The sequence below is a fragment of the Poecilia latipinna genome, unplaced genomic scaffold (genome assembly GCF_001443285.1).
Source record: "Poecilia latipinna isolate Pla-1442-1.1 unplaced genomic scaffold, P_latipinna-1.0 Scaffold765, whole genome shotgun sequence".
In the NCBI taxonomy this organism is placed as follows: Eukaryota; Metazoa; Chordata; class Actinopteri; order Cyprinodontiformes; family Poeciliidae; genus Poecilia; species Poecilia latipinna.
Genome location: NW_015113381.1, coordinates 236769 through 256368, shown reverse-complemented (window position 1 = coordinate 256368; position 19600 = coordinate 236769). Strand labels below are relative to the sequence as shown.

Sequence of the window (19600 nt, the reverse complement as noted above, 5' to 3'; positions counted from 1 at the left end):
CTAATCTTTACATCACGTTTGCCACTCTGCATTGTTGACAGCAGTACAAGACTGCATACACATGTACATATATATATATATATATATATATACACACGTGTGTTTTTTGTCAGACTGTTTGACTTTCTTAGATAATGGCACAATGTGTTGCTTTTTTTTGTCTTTTAGCCTACTTCATGTTGGCAGACAGGTTCTACTTAAATTATTTCTAGATTAGCTATGCTTGGTGGCCGTCAGGACTGATCACGTTTGGCGAAATTGAGCTCAGTTCAAAGTTCATTTACGATTTAACGATGTGAATAGAAGTGCTTTTTGTTTTTGTAAAGACATGTGAGGACATTTGAGGGGGGTTGTGCTTTCACATCACTTTACAAACACAGCTGTACATAAATAGATTCATAAATGCTTACCGGTGCAACTTATAACCGAGAGAGGAAGAGGGGAAGCAAGGGGACAGGAGGGGGGTGAGAACAGAGAGTAAATTAATGAGGGAAAAAAGGAAGGACGGTTCATATGAGGATCGTGCTGCCATGTTCAGATTAAGGTGGGATTTTTTAATTTTTATAAATCCAAATAACATGTCTAACATGTGCTAATCAGCACTTTAATTGTGTTTTTTGTGTGTCTTTCTGTGTTTCTCTGTCAGAATATACAAAAGTAATGAAAATGTTCAGCAAAAGAAAAAAAAAATCTCTTCAATCACTCGATTTACAGTTTTTAGCAGTGACTAATAGAGTCCTAATTTAATTAATGGAGTTATTGGCTCCTGCAAAAACTTGTGCTAATGCATAGTTGGCCAATTTTTCAGCTACTGTTGTGATATTTAACCATTTTAGTTGCCTGAATCTGAGTGTTATTGTCTTGAAAGATACCAGAAATGATAATTACACCTTAGGAGTACACGTAGCAATGTGGCTCATAAGGCTGTTCATCTGAACTACCCTTTCCTGCATAAGGAAGAGTGGTTCGTCATGGACGTGACTGTTCCTCTGACCTTTTCATTGTATTTGCATTGATTTATAGATAGCTAAACAGTGATAGCAGCTCTTCCACACTGGGTTTTGTTGATATTGAGTTGGCAACACGGAGTCTCTTTAGATATGTAGTTCTTCTTTTTCTTCACAGTGTGTTTTCAACCTCTGTGGTGTCTGCTGCTAAGCTTCGGTTGAGCACTTCCTGAAATTAACTTTTTCTTTGTAACTAGCATGTCAACATGACATTCAACACGGTTCCTCTTGAAATGCTCCACAGATCAAATTCAAAGCAAAGACGAAAAATCATGCAGTTTGATACAGATACACAGGTCTGCACAAAGAAATGCAACGGCATCAAATAATTACCAAACGTCAGCATTTTGCAAACAGACACTATTTTGCAATTTTTTTAAGCCTCTCCCATTAGCTTTACACAGTGGACCCACTAAACATAAAGAACATGATAGAGCCATTATTCCTGCATGCTAACATTGCTAAACATATTGAGCGGTGAATTATTAATGAAAAATGACAGAGAAAGGAGCTTAAATCATCTCGTTGGAGCTATTAAATTATCATTGATAATTTAACATTTCTTAAGTTTCAGCTTAAGAAATGAGAAAAGCTTCAAAAATGTCTAAATTTATAAATTTACAAGTTGCGTGTTACGTGAAGACTCTACCTTTGTTCATCCCTTCAGTCTAGAAATCTCTGTCTGAATGATTCATTGGTCTAATGTACTGAACAGTCAGGAAAAGACCATGAAATAATCTTTTTGAGAAATATTGATCGGGAACATTTTGGAAGCAATGATTGACTCAAGACTTTTGGACAATAAAATGATGCGTCCAGTAGAGGCTTTGTATTCACATAGCTATGAACCACAGCCGACTATTATTATTTATAATCTACAAATACTAAAGAAGAAGAAGTTTTATAACTGCACATTTACAGAGTTCAAACACTAAATTTACCTTAGTTTACATTAATACACAGAGTGGAATCTGTCTCGGCACTACTTTAACAGCTAACATTAAAGTCTTCCTCCTGGGGAACAACCAATCAGCATCAAGGGAAATGAAAGCAGCTCCTGGATTGGCTGCTTTGCAAACACAAGCCAATAACCTGCCAAGCAGTTACTTCTGTTTCCAGAGCTGCATTTTCTGTCAAATATTTTAGGCCCTTCACAATAATACATTTTGCTGTATGATAAATTGTCCCACAAGTTATTGTGAAATATTGTTGCTTTGAGAATATTTTCAAGTAATATGACAGTAATGGCATAATAACGCAAAGATACACATTCACAAAGAACAACAAACTTAGAATTGTAATGAACATTTAACACTAGAACTGGAAGACATTTTAAATATCCCAAATAAATAAGCAACAGAAACAATAAATAAAATCAACAACAACAAAAAAAAAAGACTAATTTAGACCAAAGCACAAGACTGAAGACTTCACTCATCCAGTTTTTGGTAGAATATGGGAAAGAGAAGAAAAACGGTAAATGATGCAAGTGGAAATGATTGAGCTTGTTTTCATTTATTATGCGATTAACTGATTTATTACTTATTGCTCTATGGAAAAATCCATGAATGTTCAAATTGTCTGTGATTAATCTGGAGTTACTTTTAACAGAAAAGCCCGTTCTTCGGCAGGTGTCCTCTGTTTACCAAACTTTCACTGAAACTCATGGTTTAAAATAACATCATGTTCATTTTTTATTATCTCTAATATATAGATTTTGTAATAAAGATATTCCCTTTGTAACATTTGCACATTGTTTCAGTCTCTTTCTTCTGCTGCTGCCCTGCTCCTCGTATTCCACGCTGTTGGGATGGGTGGAGTCTCCTGGCTATCCCATGGGATATTTGCCTCACACCAGTTTAAACTGGTCCAGGTGCGCGCCCAAAGGCCAAACCGTCTCCATCAAGCTGATCCACCTGGACCTGGAGAACAGCCAAGACTGTGAAAATGATGCTGTGAAGGTCGGATGAATGATGCCTTCACCTGTTACTGCAGCGAACTGGTGTGAATAAGTAGATAAGTAGTTTTGTCTATCGTGTTTCCACCCAGATCTCATCAAACGGGAACCTGATTGCTCTTCTGTGTGGGAAAAGAGACTATGAGGAGCTTCAGGAGTCGGTGAATCCGCTGCTGTTCTCCTCCGCTGGCGGCTGCCTCACTCTTCTGTTTCACTCCGATTACTCCAACACCAAGAGACACACTGGCTTCAGAGGGTTTTACACGCTTCAAGGTGAGAACGAGACACAAACAAACCGTACTTCCACATTCACCAAATGTTTTCAGCTTGTTTCATGTCCAGTTCAGGCGACCTGTTGCATTTCAGAAAAAGGTCAGGTTTATTTTTAGACGATGAGTAACCACTGCCAAAACTGAGCTGGAAACGGTTTTGTTGCAAATGTAAAATAGTTCATGTGTACTCTACTTTTTCATTTTCATCATGTAAATACCTCAAAACAATGAAGGGAATGACGGTTCACATTTTCCATTTCACAGTGAAATACTTTTCCACAGTGAGATTTCTACATTTTGGCTGGAAATTTGGCCCATTTCAGATTTCTTCTGTTTTTGTTCCTGTATTTCAGTAACTCCACTCACTAAATAAAACAAATCAGATAGATTATTTACAAAAAAGCTCATGTTTTAAAGTCAATATTTCTGTAATTGTGATGATTTCTTGCTTATAACACCGAAGAACATATTATTACAACCAATAAAAAGTGGGCTTACTGAAAGAATGTATAACTTATTTTCAAAAAATGCTTTTTTATTATTTTGATATTAAATAAATAAAAAAAGCTTTTAATCTGACAAATGTGCCTCATTTGAATCAACTTTTAAATTAGAATGTTTCTGCTTTTAAAACAAATTTTAAGATCAGCCAAAGATAACCTGAGTAAATGGAAAAAGCAGCTGCCAAATACTTATTTTATTTACTTTGAAAAATAAATCCAAACCAACTGGGCCTCCTGAGAAAAAGTAAATCCTTCCTAACAGCAAAAACGTTACAGGTTTGTTACATTTCGATGAGTCTCTGACATCGTTGTGACAGAAATTTGTCCCACTGTTGTTCGACTTTGACAATCCAGAGGAATATTGAATATAGTAGGAATTTAGCTGAGTGAAAAACCTGAATATCTAGAAGTTCTCTTTTTTTATGCTGCAGAATATTGGAGGATAAATTAAGTCTGGAAGCTAAAATATTTGTAATTACTCATAAAAAACGGTAGAAGTACATTTCATAACTTTCTAGGCTTCAAGACAGAGTAGGAAGCATGTTCAAATGGACCGTGGTGATTTTATTATCTAATCAGAGCCAAAAAGAGAAATAAATTCTGGGGCCTTTCCACTTTAGTCTGTTTTTCACCTAAAACTAATAGTTGGAGCACAAAGGACGGACATTACATAAAATTCCAGAACGTGTTTTTCACAGTCAGACGACCAAAATAAATGTTTAATATAAATATTTAGTTCATACTTTAACAAACACATTTTAAAGATGTTCAGGGTCTGTTTTTTACTTTGCAGACTATAATGAGTGTGAGGACGAGCAAATCAACAAATGCACTCAGTTTTGCCACAACTTCGTCGGAGGCTACCACTGCTCCTGTCGTCATGGTTACCACCTGGACGAGGACAAACACACTTGCACGGGTAAGGGCGACATTTTCTGACTCCTTGGCAGGTCACACACACGACGAATGACGAATGGAGGAGGACAAAACCGAAACACGAAGTGAGAACTGGAAATAGGAGAAGCAGAAGTGGTCAGTCTGGAAGAAGAGGAGGCCGATCTTAGTCAGGTCTAATCATGCTGGCAAAGTGATGAGCAGGTTGAGAATGAACTCGTCTCATCCTAAATGCAGTGGGCTGCGCTGAGGACCTGTCAGGGCTGAAAAGAGGAGACGTATCCAGTCCTTCCTGGCCTGGAGCGTATGCAGAAAACACCAACTGCAAATACACCCTGTCTGTGGAGGACAACCTCCAGCTGGAGCTGCACTTCTCTGAGGGTTTCGATGTGGAGCAAAGCCCTGAGGGAGACTGCGTGGATGAGCTGAGGGTGAGGATCGAGTCACGGTACTCAAAAATCCCAGGAAGGAGGTTTTCTTTATTAAAGCTTTACTCCCTGGACAGTACAAATAAAAAAGAGGAAGTTGAGACTGAAGTGTTGAAAACCTGGATTAAACAACCAGAGGACATCCTGTTTGATGAGCCAGTGTTTGACTTCTTTTTTTTTTTTTTAACTAGTTTCACTCTTATAGGTTTTTACTATTCTATCACTATTGATTCGCAGATTTGGACATCACTAAAAATAAAAATTTACCTCATATGAGATTGCACCAGTGAAGAGGCTGCTTGCCAACAGCTTATAGGTATTTCACCTTCCCAAGCTTCATTTTCTCTTTAATATTTTAGATTTGTGCTACAAAAAGATAGGCTGGTTTCCAACAAATGATTTGGAGTTACGTTCCACAGGAAAATCCACAAATACGATAAACTAGGCTCTAACTAATACTAACCAATTACATTATGACACTCTATAGGGTAAAATAGTGAGCAAATAAAGTGTAAATAATATAAAATATGTTTTATACCTTTACTATGACTCTAACGTTTGCTTGTGCTTCATTGTAGAGTTAAACTCACTTCTCGCTGTGGTCAATTTCCTCTGAACAGACAGTACCTTGAAATGATGCGTCACTCTAGGATATTGTGGTTACCATGATGGTTAGGTGTTGGAGTCTGAAAAAAATCTATTTACCATCAACGACCCTCACAGCATCACACCTACACCTCCATGTTTTACAAAGACAACCGCAGTTTCAGATACCATCATTTCACCCTCAGTGTACCTTACAAATCATGAAAGCTGAAAGTTTGACACATCAGACCAAAGTCCAGATTTAAAGGGATTTCTTATACAGACATGAAGTTCAGGTTTCTAAGCAGCAGCAGCAGCTCTGACTTGAGGGACTCCAGCACATGGTTTACTTTAGAACTGTGAGGTTGGTAATTTGAGGTCAATGATGTTGCAGTATTCAGTGCAACTTTAGTGCACCTGCCTCTGAAACGAAACAAAGCTTGTTCAAGTGAACAGAGTGAAAAACTGTTACAAAGATCAGCTGCAAGAAGTGTTTTGTTTTCCCACTGAAAACATATTTGTGACATTTTACATGTTGTAAGGTTTAATAGTACTGCGTATGTGCATGCTTTATCAGGTGTTTCAGAGTGTTATATTTGAAGACATGCTCTGTACTGATGTGTTTGACAGATTGAGACCCACTCTGAGACTTTGGGTCCATTCTGTGGTAACAAACCCCCACCGTCTCCTCTTCTCACTCATTCGAGCCACATCCAGATCCATTTCACCTCCGACGGGTCTGGAACTAACAAGGGCTTTAATATCCACTTCAAGACCAGAGGTAATGAAGCTTCTTTTTAATACAGTTCCTCTCTACCCCCCTAAAAATGGATCTCTAGTATCTCTAAAATCACTGCTCTTCCCTGCAGATAAGGTCTGTCGACCTATGACCTCAAACTCAAATATGGCTCCTTTGAAACAAGAATATCACTGGGGAGAATCAGTGACTGTAACTTGTGATATTGGCTATGTTGCAGATTCAGTGAGTCCTCAAATCACACTGGGTTACAAAAGAATATTATTTGGAAGTTGTCTTTGTTTTTTCACCTGAATTAGGACTATTTTGCACAGCTGAATCCAAAAGTTACATCCTCATTTCTCAGTCAGGTTTTTATTCTAATCCGATCTTCTGACTAAATTGATGACATTTTTGTGACACTATCGGTTCATTTACATTAATATTTCTCAACAGAGTGTATTAATTAAATGATCCAAACTTGGATTTCTATAAATTGTGTAACAAACACTGATAAGGGTCAGTGCACGTAAATTGAACATTACGTCTTCATTGTGCAGAATGAAGGGCATGAACCTCCGTTTCTTCGAACGCTTGGCATGCTCAGCAGCAGGGATATCTCTCTTCAGAGTAATCAGCCATCATGACTGCATCCCAGCATCCCAGTCTAAAATGTAGCGTACTTCAGAAAGTTGAGCAAAACCAATGTGATTTTTTTGGATTCAGCACATCAAAATCACCCTAAAACAGCTGGAAAAACCCCAGACAACTTTTTGGCTGTTGACCAGTGTAAAGTTTGCATGGATTTGTGCAAACCCTAAGGGGAAGTTAAGTTAATGAAGTTCTCGTTTTGTGAAACAGGCCTCTGACGGTCTATTGAGACAGTATGACACAACCTGCCAAAGCAATGGTTTATGGGCTCCCATGTACCCCTGTGAAAGTGAGTGTGACTAAAACCAATCTGAACATTTTCTTATTCATCTGAAACGTACTGCCGCTTCGCGTGGTAATTTTTGTTTCTCGCTCTAGTTGTGGATTGTGGTTGGCCGGATCTTGGCCGTGACGGCAACATCCTTCAGCTGGTGAATCCATTAGATCAAAGCACAAAGTATGGCAGCCAGATCCAGTTTTACTGCACTTCAAAGTTCTACACACTGGAAGGAAATGGTGATTACACGACTCTCCCACACTGTGGCACATCTGGTGTTGCTCGTTTTTAAACAATGCGCCTCATTACACCTTTCAGATACAAGCACTTGTAACGCCGATGGTGAGTGGACCGGGATGCCAAAATGCAATGAAGGTAGGGGGAATGCCTGGTTGACTATTTCTGTACTAAATCACTTAATTTGCTTTACTGATCACTTTTGTGCATTTCAGTGTGTGGAATGCCAGAAACGTCAAGCACAGGCAAAATTTTGGGAGGAAAGGCGGCAATGATGGGAGAAATACCGTGGCAGCTTTTCATAAAAGCTCCAAGGTTCGGAGGAGCATCGCTGATAAACGATCAGTGGGCCGTCACAGCAGCACACGTTGTGGACGGCGTCCCAAAAGAATCAGTTAAACTCTACGGTGGACTGATAGATGCGACAACTACTAGAGGAACTGATGTATCTCCCATTCCAATTGAAAAAATCATAGTGCATCCCAGCTACAGAGGGGCCTCAACCCAAACAAATTATGATAATGATATAGCTCTGATAAAATTCACGTCCAGAGTGAAGCTTGGCCCAAACCTCCTGCCTGTTTGCTTGCCAGAAGTAAACAGAGGTGTGCTGGAGGGAGAACAAGGCACTGTGTCTGGCTGGGGGGCTGAATTTCAGGATAATAGGTGGAGACGTACATCAGACGTCTTACAATACGTTGATATTCCTGTCTACCCCGTCTCTACGTGTAGGATCACACCTCGCCTTTCTAACAAAGCCATGACTTTTACTAACAACATGTTCTGCGCTGGAGGAAAAGGGACAGACAGTTGCAAGGGAGACAGTGGCAGCCCTTTTGTTTCACCCATGTTGTCTTCAGGCGTAGGGCCCCATTATCTGATTGGCATTGTGTCGTGGGGCTCTCCCTGTGTGGAGGGTGGTGCAACAGGTGACAAGAAGGGTTATTACACCAAGGTGGAGAATTATGTCAACTGGATTAACGAGATCAAGAAAAATGAAGCACAGAGTTAAAAAAACAACAACACTCAATCACAATTAATAACCATCTATCAGAGCTGATCAAATTATTGAAACTAACCAATTCTTACAAATTCTTGAAATCAAATATTCAAACATTAACATGAAATCGATAACCATATTTAAGAAGATGGTACCAAATACAGTGCTTCATATCTGTAGTAAAGGAAGTGTTCACAAATCATCTAAAGGCTTAAACCATTTTAAATGCTAACCTGTTTTGCTTATGTGTGACCTAATCTATACTCAAATATATATCATGAGTATATCCTCTACATTGATACATTTATCACAATGCTTTGTAATATATGTCAGAGTTACATATTTTATAAAGTTTATAAATGCCAATAAACAATTAAATTTATGGTGTTGTGTTCAGTGACATTGTTTTCATTATTACTGCCTGAGCATGGGGCTAGTTTCTGGATCTGAGGTTTTAAACATGTTATGTTGAAACCAGCTAAACTCTTCTGTCACATTGTTCATGTTTAAAAGTCAGATGATGGACCTTCACATTAAGAATGAATCTGAAACCTACCACTAAATTCATTAGGTTTGAATTCTACATTTTACATGAGGCTACAGTTTTTTTTTATTTTATTTTCTTTTTTCTTTTTATTGCTAACACAAACTCCCTGGTAGTCCCTCATCGCCTTCAGCTCTCAGCCTGGACACAGAGAATAAGGGTGGGATTAAACTAAGCAAGCGCAAAAAGAAAGACACTACAATTTAGACATGGACAAGTGCTAAAATTAGGTTATCCCCAACCTTGGACATATACATTCATTAAAAATCAGTGCTTTAATTGAGTAATTAAAAAAACAAAACAAAAAACAAAGCTGCTACCTGCAGCAAGGCCAGAGGCCACACAGAACAAACAATAGAAAAATAACCCAAAGTAAACAAATTTAACAAAACAAAAGCAGAAAAACAAAGCAGCAGGGTCTCCCCTGTGCTGCAGCAGCTATTTGTCAAAAATGAAATTACAGATTAATAGGTGATTTTGGAAAAAGGTAGAAGGTAGAGGAAGCCATTGTCACCCCGACCAGAGAACCCCTTCTGGTCCAACAGCAGCAGGAGGATCAACTTGCCAGTACTTTCTATATATGAATACTTTGTCATATTTTTGTGCTATTGAACTGCCTGGGTGCAATAAAAAGTACAGATGAACTGGGGAGGGTAAATTACGGCCACACCCAGTACCACGCAGGAAACTCCAGGCAGTTTCTAAATTTAAACAATTTGAGCTAACCAACTGCAATTTCAGGTCTTACACAGGAGAAACATTACTTACTGATGTTAGAGTTATGACCACTGCAAGCCAACCAAGCGACCTTTTTACTGAGGCGTGACCCTGTGCAGGCATAAAGAAAACGGGTGAGTCTCCTTTTACACTCATTAGGAGTTAATTGGGGACCAGGTGTCCTCACTCCTGGGGGCAGGCTTCATCCTGCTACATTCATCATAAATAAACTGGAAATAAACTTCATGTTTACTAGCGAACTGTTGCGATATACAAACTTGTTCATTGACGGGGCTATGCTGGAAAAATATAAATACCCCCCTCTAGTGGTAAAATTAATTATGACAGCTGATGAATGAGCCAAATATGAACGGAATAGAAAAACATAAACTAAAATAGCATGAAACTTGAATTTTTTTTTTTATCATATCACATAGTCATATTATTCACATGGTAATTTTCTTCATGATACTTTTCCTTTGCTGTTCAAAGTCAAATCTACTGGATTTTTACCAAGACAAACACACCATGTTTCTGGTGTTAATGTTTCACTTGTATCTACATGTGTTCGTACACAACTAGATTAATTCAGACATGGACATATTCAATGCCAGGATTGGTTGGACATCTTTCATCACATGGTGAGTTTGGAGGATTTTAAAACAAAATGGTGACAGAATTAAACAGCTTTTAACATTATCATATGATATTGTAGCCCTGTAATTCTAAACGTCTCTAAGTATTAAACAATTACTTTGAATCTTTTATTCTACTTTAAATGATTTATGACTCTGCAGAAGGCATACTGTGTTATGGCAAATAGTTGATTTATTGTCATAGATGTACATAAAATGTGTCTTCTGTGGTTTAGTTGATTCGGTCACTGTTTGCTCTTTTCTGTTTGAATCGACTTTGGACCAGAGGCTCAGATCATCAAAGTCTGACAAACAGATCGAACTCTTGTTTGTCTCCAGGTTTCTACATGTGTTGGTGTGTGAGTGTGTCCCACTGCCAGACTCAGGGCAGATCCATTCCCCCCAGTGTCCTCAGCTCTATCCCGTCAACCTGCAGAAGCAGTGGGAGATCAGTGTGCCGGACGGCTTCCAGATCAACCTGACCTTCACACATCTGGACATCAAATCCTCAATTACAGTCAGAGCAATATTAAACTAAGAGATGTAGGGCAGATGAATCGTGATGAATCAATTATTGAAATAACCTACCACTCAAATGGGAGCTTCAGCATCATCCAGTTCAAATTCTGCACAAAAAAGTCTCCTATTAAGCACCATTAACTATTAAATTATTAATTGGTTAATAGAAAAAAATATGTCCACAGATACATTGTATGATGTGTCAAGCAGAAAGGGCTGAGCTTTTCACATGTTGGTTTTTAAAGTATTTAGATGCAGATGCATCCCTTAGTACTAATGATCAAGCGTACATTAAAGGAATTCTGGTATTGCATTTTAATCAATAAAATGTTCAGTTTCTTATTTTAAACATAAATTGAATTACGTTTGTTTCCATTTGTTAATGTATTTTTAATATTGTATTAAAAAGGCTTACGTTATTCATTGAAAAATCTGCAATTTTCAATTAACTTGTTTATTAAAAGTTGTATGTTTAGTGTTTCTTCGTTATTTTGTACATTTTATCTTTGCAGGTCCTATACGATGAAAAGGTCCTTGGAAAGTTTTGTGGCAATGAGAACTCTGCTGATGGACATCACCCCGGCTACCAGCCCATTTTGTCTCCAGGCAGCAGACTCACCCTGATATTCCAGTCCGATGACAACAACCCGGACCGAAACCAGAATGTGGTATTTTCTGCTCAGTACCAAGCAATAGGTATGTCTTGGAATTTTTTCACATGTGACAAATAAAATATCTTTAATTTGGAATATGTAACTACAATATGCATAATTTCATTTCACCAGACAAAGATGAATGCTCAGCACCAGAACCTGAGGATGGATCAGGTCCACTCTGCTCTCAGATCTGCCTCAACACACTTGGGTCATACCTCTGTGCTTGTCACCATGGCTACGAGCTGCGCTCAGACCAGCGTACCTGCATGCGTAAGTTTGGTTAATGGAGAGAGAGAGATTTTCAGGTGTATTTAAAATCAGTTTCTCAACATCTTGATGAATCTTGATTTAGAAGAAACAGTTTGGTGGAGATAAATACATAATTAATTCATGTCAAATCTGTTTCTCAGAGCAACGGCAACATTTAAACTATCTCCTTTCTGACTTAAAACTGTGAGCCACCAGTAGGCAGCAACACTAAAAAGGATAACTTAATCTACCTTTCCACAAAAATACATTAATTAACATCTTTGTCTTAAATGATTTTGAAGAATATATGCTGACTGGCTCAGTCAGAGTGGTGTTATTATGTCTGTAATTTTTTCGCATTTTGTGTAATGTGATAGATCAACACAAATAAAAAAAAATTAGGAATCCTTTTCAAAGCGCTTTATAAATTAAAACTTTGCAGAATCATCTTTCGTTGATATTACTACAACCATTCTTGTTTGCAAAATGGCTCAAGATCAGAGAGGTTATATGAGGAACATCTTAACATCAGTTTTTTTTTTTAAAGTTTTATGGAGGATTCGTAATTGGACTTTCAGTGAGTTTGTATTTTGACTTAACCCATGTAACTCAATAATATGCTTTAAGCTAAACCTGTCAAGTTTGCTGTGTGTTTGTGTGAGATTTTTACTTAAACAGATAATATCGGTATTGAATTTCTGAATATATATATTTATTTTTCAACTGAAAGATGGATAAGTGTCACAGCATGATCACACGACATAGTTTAACAAAACTCTGACACAGAGGAAGTCCTACCTGCAGATCGCTGCATTGGGGGGCCCGTGTGAATCCTTTTCCTCGCTGACTGAGAAAAGGACTGCATTTTCGAAGAAACCAACTGATACTGACAAAATATTGAATCTATTTTTGTTCTCTACCACAGTAATTGATTGTGGAGAACCTGAGCCTCTGCTGAATGGAGGAGTAACGTTGCTGTCTGGCTTCCAGTATCCTGTTGTTCAGTATCATTGCAATGAACCATTTTATTCACCATATGGTGGCATTAATGGTAAGATTTTACTATACAATAATAAAGTCTATTCTATTCTATTCTATTCAGATGCTTTCTACAGAAGCTTCAATTGATGCTCTAAGCTTTATAATATTCTGATGAACTCTGTTTTCATCAATATATACTCAAGACGTTCCACAGTTTTTATAAGTTTTAATGTGGTATTTCGTTATTGTATTTTGAGATTTCATATAAAATTTGAGTCAGAAGGAAGCATCACAATATCATCTCCTGATGCTGATTCACTTTGTTTACATTTTATGTCAGACATTTTGCCTGCATGTAGAGCAACGTCCAGCCATACCAAGACAATCCAGACATAATGTGTGACTTAGAAGACATGCACGAAGAGAAAACTATATTTCTCTTGGCTATGGGTGACTTTTGTCACCTCTATAGCATATACAGGGGCTGAGGAAGGAACTATAACAGGGAGATTTTAAAGAACGAGTGCCCAACGTGTAACAGATCTTGTAATAGAAGCCAAAAGGTCTTTTTAATTTTATTACATAAATTAATGGACTGTAACTGCAGTAGGACTGCAGTTACAGTCCAATAACTGTAATAATTCTGACATTGTTACAACTTAGTAAAGTTATAAAAAAGGCAAAACTTTAAAACATTTTCTCAAGCTTCTTGTTCACAGCTGCATTAGCTGTACTAGTGGATGAGAAAAGGACAAGTAAAACCTGACGAAAAAATATGTCCAAGATGGATCCATCAACTGGACTTGATTAGCGCGTTTACATCTGGATGTATTTAGTGAAACTTACTTGTAGATCCAGCACAGGAATCTGTTAAATGGCCAAAGCAGAGCAGTTGCAGAGATTGGAGATCACCTTGCTTTGTGAATTTCCTTCAGAGTGAACAAAATAAAGGTGTTAGGCATGCTTTTCACTAAGGTTAAAGACATTAAATGATGTACAAAATTAGTAACGTTTTGGTGAATATTTTGTGAACAGTAACTGATAATACTTTGGTATTTGATTTTAACACCTAAGATGAAAATAGCACTTTTGTAAATAATCATTTTTGTCTATTCTTAGTTTCTCTCACCTGTGAAGCGGATAGACGGTGGAGATCCAACCATGATGTTATTTTAAGACCAGCATGCCTACCAGGTATCACTTTTGGTCTCTTAAAACATCAGAGTCCATCTTGACATCTCTATGTCTTCTCTCTAACTATAAATTTATATCCTATGCAGTTTGTGGTCGACCAACAAAACAAAATGAAAATCACTTTCAGAGGATTATTGGAGGAAATGATGCTGGAGAGCATACCATCCCATGGCAAGCTCTCATAAATGTAGGTGACAGCAGGGGAGGAGGCATGATCATAGCAGATCGCTGGATTTTAACTGCAGCTCACGTGGTTACGATGAATGGACAAGTACAAACTCCTGAGGCCTTTTCTGTAAGTAACACTCTGTAATCTTCTGGGATTGTCCACTGTTGCGTTTTTAAAAAAAAAAACTTTTTTTCTTTTGTGTTTTTTATAGATTCATCTTGGACGTACAGATGTTCACCAAATTTTAGAAACTCCTTCCCTGAATGTAACTGCAGTCCATGTCCACCCTCAGTACAATAATCCAAACGGTTTAAACTATGACCACGACATTGCATTGATAAAACTTAAAGACCCGGTCACATTCGAAGCAGCAATAATGCCACTGTGTTTGCCATCAGAGGATGACAGATATGACTCTGGAATGATTGGGTAAAGAAACAGTAGGCCTTCAAAATAATTTCAGTAATATCAAATCTCTTCTACATAGCTGATCCTTTGTTCTGTGAACCTTTTGCTTTTTTCAGGCTGGTGTCTGGCTTTGGCATTGCAGACAAGGGCAATCGGCAGCGTTTTCTAACAAATAAGCTGAAGTATGTGCATATTCCAGTGGTGGAACAGGAAAGATGCAGTGATTCTTTGAAGCTAATACCTGGAAGCCGGAAACCAATACTGACAGACAACATGTTCTGTGCTGGAACTCCTGAAGGCAGGAAGGACTCTTGCCAGGGTGATGGTGGGAATGGCTTCACTCTGCAATCTGAAGATGGACGATTCTGGGCTGCTGGGATTGTCAGCTGGGGGATTAAATGTGGACAGAAAGGATCATATGGATTTTATACCAAAGTGGCAAACTATGTAGACTGGATTAACAAGATCATGCGAGAAAATTGAAAGCATTAAAGATTAAACACAGTAACAACTTAAGTTATGAGGCAAAAACACCATCACTAAAAACAAATTAAACATAATAACTTGTAAATACAAAATTGCTCAAAGCCAGTTAAAAATGTGCTCTTACTGTATAATAAATCATAATTAGAAAGGTAACTTCAGCTACTTAATTTTCCAGGTGTTTGTAGGTCCAGCTGTACTTTATTTTGTTCAAAACCTTGTTCATTCAATTTGAATAAAGTGGTTTAAGCGTCTTTATGTGTCTTTTTATACAATGCTAAAAATGTCCTCATCCTATTAAACAAGGTTTTGCATGATTTATGGGCGCGACTTCCACCGCAAAATGGAAGCACCATTTATTTACAGGTTAGCAACTCGTTAACCGACTTTCCATAGAGGTTTTAGGCTATAAAATATGTGGCAATATTGTTTTACCGCTACCTACAGCTATTGAGGAGAGGGATGGTGACTTGGAGAAACGCCCGCAAATAACCCGCACTAGCATATTTAGCTACTTCACTATCTCAGTTGCTTCGGATGCGGGTGTTCTTCTGTTGCTTTTTGTCCACACAATAAAATGAGTACACATAAAGTCATTTGGGTTCGCTCTTCAAGTTTAGAATTTTTAGCCAAATTCTTTTTATTTGTTGGTAAGCGATGAAAACTACCGCTTTTGTTTTGGGAGCACGTTCAAAGCACACTTGCTGCAGCCACAAATTAAATTGGTCTGATTATTAGAGTACAACCACGAACAGCACAACTACGGTGGCCGACAGGTGCAAATGCGCAGCAAAAGGAAAACATGCAAACAAAATAAAAGACACGCGCACGGCCACCGTACACAACAGTTACCCGAGCTCCACAAAGGCATTTTACAATACTTTCCAGTGGCAAGTTGCTCTCTATAACATGTTAATGTGTGATCCATTTTGGTTCTAGTCCAGTGCAAGGGTCGGCAAAGTTACAGTCAAATGTAATGTAAAATGTGGTTTAAATTTCTTTTATTGTATTCAAGTTGCACCACTAAAAGTGACTAGTAAGTAGCAATGAATAACACAAGTGTTTTTCTCAGTAAACAACCTGTTGAGACCCAGAAGCCAAACTAAGATTCAAATGTCGCTTAGATATTAGTTTGGTTCAGCAGAGATTGGATCTTGGTCACAGATCTAATCTCTGCTACACCTTTACAAAAATTTAAGGCTTTAATAAGCAACTCCACGTAATAAAATTCCTCATAAATATGGAGTTATTGCAGTGGTTCTCAATACAAATTATGTGTTACTTACATCATAACTTAAGTTGCTGTAACCCTTTTACGCGGGGACGTACATCCAAATTTGCAGTACCGTAACTCTTTCTAAAAGGGGAGATGTTGCTCTTTCCAGCAAGTATCGGGTTAATACGGCAACTTCACAGCTGCAGCTGCAGAGTGTAATTAATCGGGGGGGCACTCGTTTAATAGACTGTATATTTCGAAAATAACTTGCTGGATATTGAAAGTTCCAGTTGTTATCGATACATGGGTAAGTATATATCATCTCACAGGACATTTAAAGAACTACTTACAATTAAAATAAGGAAGGTTTATTTAGGCAGACGCTTGAAACTCCGGCGTAAAAGGGTTAAACTTTTATTTATTTATTTTGTGTTTTTCCCATGTCCTGGATGGCTGAGAACCAATAAATATGTAGAAATTGAATATTTGGTTAGTATCATAGCTTAAACTAAACGAGTCAGCACTACAATTTTCTAGAAAAGTATTCAGATTTTACTTTGTGGTTTGAAGATGGTAAAAAATAAAGACATACTTTATTTTTTTAACTGTCAGCTGCAATGTCTGAAGAACACCATCTGGAGAGCAGCAGCTGCGTTCATTTCTCAGTTGATTTACAGTAACACCGAGCAATGGAAAACCTCGAGGTTCTGCTTGTGGACTAAATAAACCCGGATATTTTATTTAGTCTTATAAAAATGTATTACTGGCCCAAACATAATGATAAAACACACTTGTTGCAGCCACTTAATGAACTTTATTTTTTAAATTCAAACGAAAAATAAAATTCACATCACACCAAGTGAATATTATGTAGTTCTGTTGTTGTCGGTGCAAAACGGCAGCTCAGAACTCTGACCAGCTCCGCTGCTTTTCTCTTCTTCAGAGAAACGAGCTGCTAGCACAGCTGCTAATTAAGTGTCATCCCATTACAAAACTTAACGAACTTGTTCCTGTCGCTCCTCGAGATTAAACTCAGTCACAATTATGGTCCTCTGTACTGAGCATCTCTCAAATAGCAGACGGCGTGTCCGTAAGCAAGTTTAACTAATTACTGTACAATAACCGAAAAGAGATGCAACTTCTATCATGAAAATAGACTAGCAAAAAACCTTACAAATTGCAGTGAAATACTGCTACTTCCGGAAGTAAGGGCCATAATCGTTTCCACTGTAAATCTCTCAGGAATAAGAGTGACGCTGGAAAAATATCCATACCTCCCTCTGGTGGTGGAATTATTTATGACAGCTGATGAATGAGCCAAAGATGCATAAATTACAGTGAAAGAATAGCAAAACATAATCTAAAATAGCATAAATGATCAAATATGTCAATGCCTTATCCAATTCTAATCACAATTTTTACAAAATACTATCTTCACTCCCTTGCTGTTCAAAAACAAACAGATTTGATTTTTGCCAAGACAAACACGGCGTATTCCTGGCATTAACGCAATGGGTTGCTTAATACTTGAAACAGGAGCCATTATAACATTAATGTTTCACTTGTATCTCAGACTTGTGCTGGTACACAGCTAGAAAAATTCAGGCATGGATGTATTCAATCTCCAGATTAGTTGGACATCTTTCATCATATGGTGAGTTTAAAGGATTTTTATTTTTTATGAAAAATCAATTATGATTGAATTAAACCGTTTTTGTCAGAATTTTTTGTCTTGATTCTAAACATTTCTAAATATTAATGCAAAAACCTGATTGTTTTACTCTACTTCAAAGTATATATGACTCATTTTAGAGAGCCTTTTCTTAACAGGTAAGTGTTTGATTGATTGTCATAGATATTCTCAACTATAAAATGTATCTTGTGGTTTAGTTGATTCTGACCTTCTGTTTGCTCTTTTCTGTTTGAATCGACTTTGGACCAGTGACACAGATCATCAAAGTCTGATAAACAGATGGACCTCTTGTTTGTGCACATCTCCAGGTTTCTGCATGTGTTGGTGTGTGAGTGTGTTCCACTGCCAGACTCAGACCCTCCGATGTACGGGGAGATCCATTCCCCCGAGTATCCTCTGCCCTATCCCCCCAACCTGCAGAAGCAGTGGGAGATCAACGTGCCGGAGGGCTTCCAGATCAGCCTGACCTTCACACATCTGGACATTGAGGCCTCTGCAGGCTGCTACTACGATTCCATCACAGTCAGAGCAATATAATACTTTCAGATGTACCCATTGCATAATTGCTCACAGCTTGTAAAATATCTAACATTATAAGGAACACAAAGGTTTGGGCCTAACAGTCTTTTTTCTTGTAAGATATTAATTTTATTATGTATGCCAAAGTCAGGGTTATCAAACTATTTTCTGAGTTGGGAGTCCAATGTGATCGTAGAAATATAATTTCTGATTTGCAGACTCTTTATTATTTATCTTTAAGTTAGCAAACAGGATTTCAGCTCCTCAATATGACAACACCACATCAGAACGGCCATATTACCAAGTAAACATCAAGATATCAAACAAACTTTAATATGACAGAAGCAGAAAGTCAAAGAAAGAAGAGCATCATAATAATGAAAAAGAAATCATAACAATCTAGAGCAGCATTAGCATTATGCTAACCAGCAACTTCAACTGATTATCAGCAAAGAATAAATGGCGACAGTTGATGAACAAAACAACAAAAGAGCAGAGCAATATAGCTAAAACTAATAAAACACACAGAGAAGCAGAAGTTGTAGCTTACTGCCCATCTGGAAAAAACCCTCCATATTGCCAGTCCCGGTGTGTAATTCGCTGCCATCGTCGCCATTACCAACTTTATCACCATAGCGACCAAGAACTTTATGGAATCTGCTATGACAAGGCAACATTCCGAGCGGCCTAAAGACATTAAATTCAGCGAGCCTGAAGAGAACATGGAGAAAATTAATTGTTTAATGAGAATCGGTGGAAATGTTGCATAAATAATTAAGATTATATAAACATTAAGGGAAAATAGACTAATACAATTAATAAATTTTCAGAATGGTTCATACCACCACTGGTGTGAGCCATTTTGTTTTACTTCTGGAAACAAATATGAAATCAACGAACAATTGCTTCTATGTACTTTTACAAGTCCCCACTTAAATAAAATTTTATGGGTAGTATTTCTTCATCATATTTAAGATTTTATCTTTGCAGGTCCTATACGATGAAAAGGTCCTTGGAAAGTTTTGTGGCAATGAGAACTCTGCTGATGGACATCACCCCGGCTACCAGCC

General features: G+C 37.7%; 2 protein-coding genes across 2 annotated transcripts in view; both read left to right on the top strand.

The window, feature by feature from the left end:
• Positions 1 to 232: 232 nt before the first annotated feature.
• LOC106955750 (mannan-binding lectin serine protease 1-like) lies at positions 233 to 15356 on the top strand. The gene is made up of 19 exons (XM_015046111.1): positions 233 to 544; positions 2770 to 2968; positions 3057 to 3237; positions 4533 to 4658; positions 4871 to 5064; positions 6277 to 6427; positions 6516 to 6628; positions 7244 to 7322; positions 7412 to 7549; positions 7629 to 7685; positions 7763 to 8554; positions 10680 to 10960; positions 11475 to 11658; positions 11748 to 11888; positions 12793 to 12918; positions 13968 to 14042; positions 14129 to 14337; positions 14423 to 14640; positions 14736 to 15356. Exons 1-19 carry the CDS (start codon positions 486 to 488, stop codon positions 15100 to 15102), a joined length of 3690 nt encoding a protein of 1229 aa, XP_014901597.1. The 5' UTR covers positions 233 to 485; the 3' UTR covers positions 15103 to 15356.
• A 2507-nt stretch (positions 15357 to 17863) lies between these two features.
• LOC106955749 (complement C1r subcomponent-like) overlaps positions 17864 to 19600 on the top strand; it is an 8301-nt gene continuing 6564 nt past the window's right edge. The window contains exons 1-3 of the mRNA XM_015046110.1: positions 17864 to 17972; positions 18320 to 18533; positions 19521 to 19599. Coding sequence (XP_014901596.1) covers positions 17926 to 17972; positions 18320 to 18533; positions 19521 to 19599 — 340 coding nt within the window. The 5' untranslated portion in view covers positions 17864 to 17925. The remainder of the gene's footprint in view (positions 17973 to 18319; positions 18534 to 19520; position 19600) is intronic.

Coding starts and splice junctions, on each gene's coding strand:
- LOC106955750 (XM_015046111.1), top strand. CDS start 486: ATGAGGGAAAAAAGGAAGGACGGTTCATATGAGGATCGTGCTGCCATG. Junction 6,428..6,515: donor TATCCACTTCAAGACCAGAG/GTAATGAAGCTT, acceptor TCTTCCCTGCAG/ATAAGGTCTGTCGACCTATG. Junction 14,043..14,128: donor AAGACCAGCATGCCTACCAG/GTATCACTTTTG, acceptor TATCCTATGCAG/TTTGTGGTCGACCAACAAAA.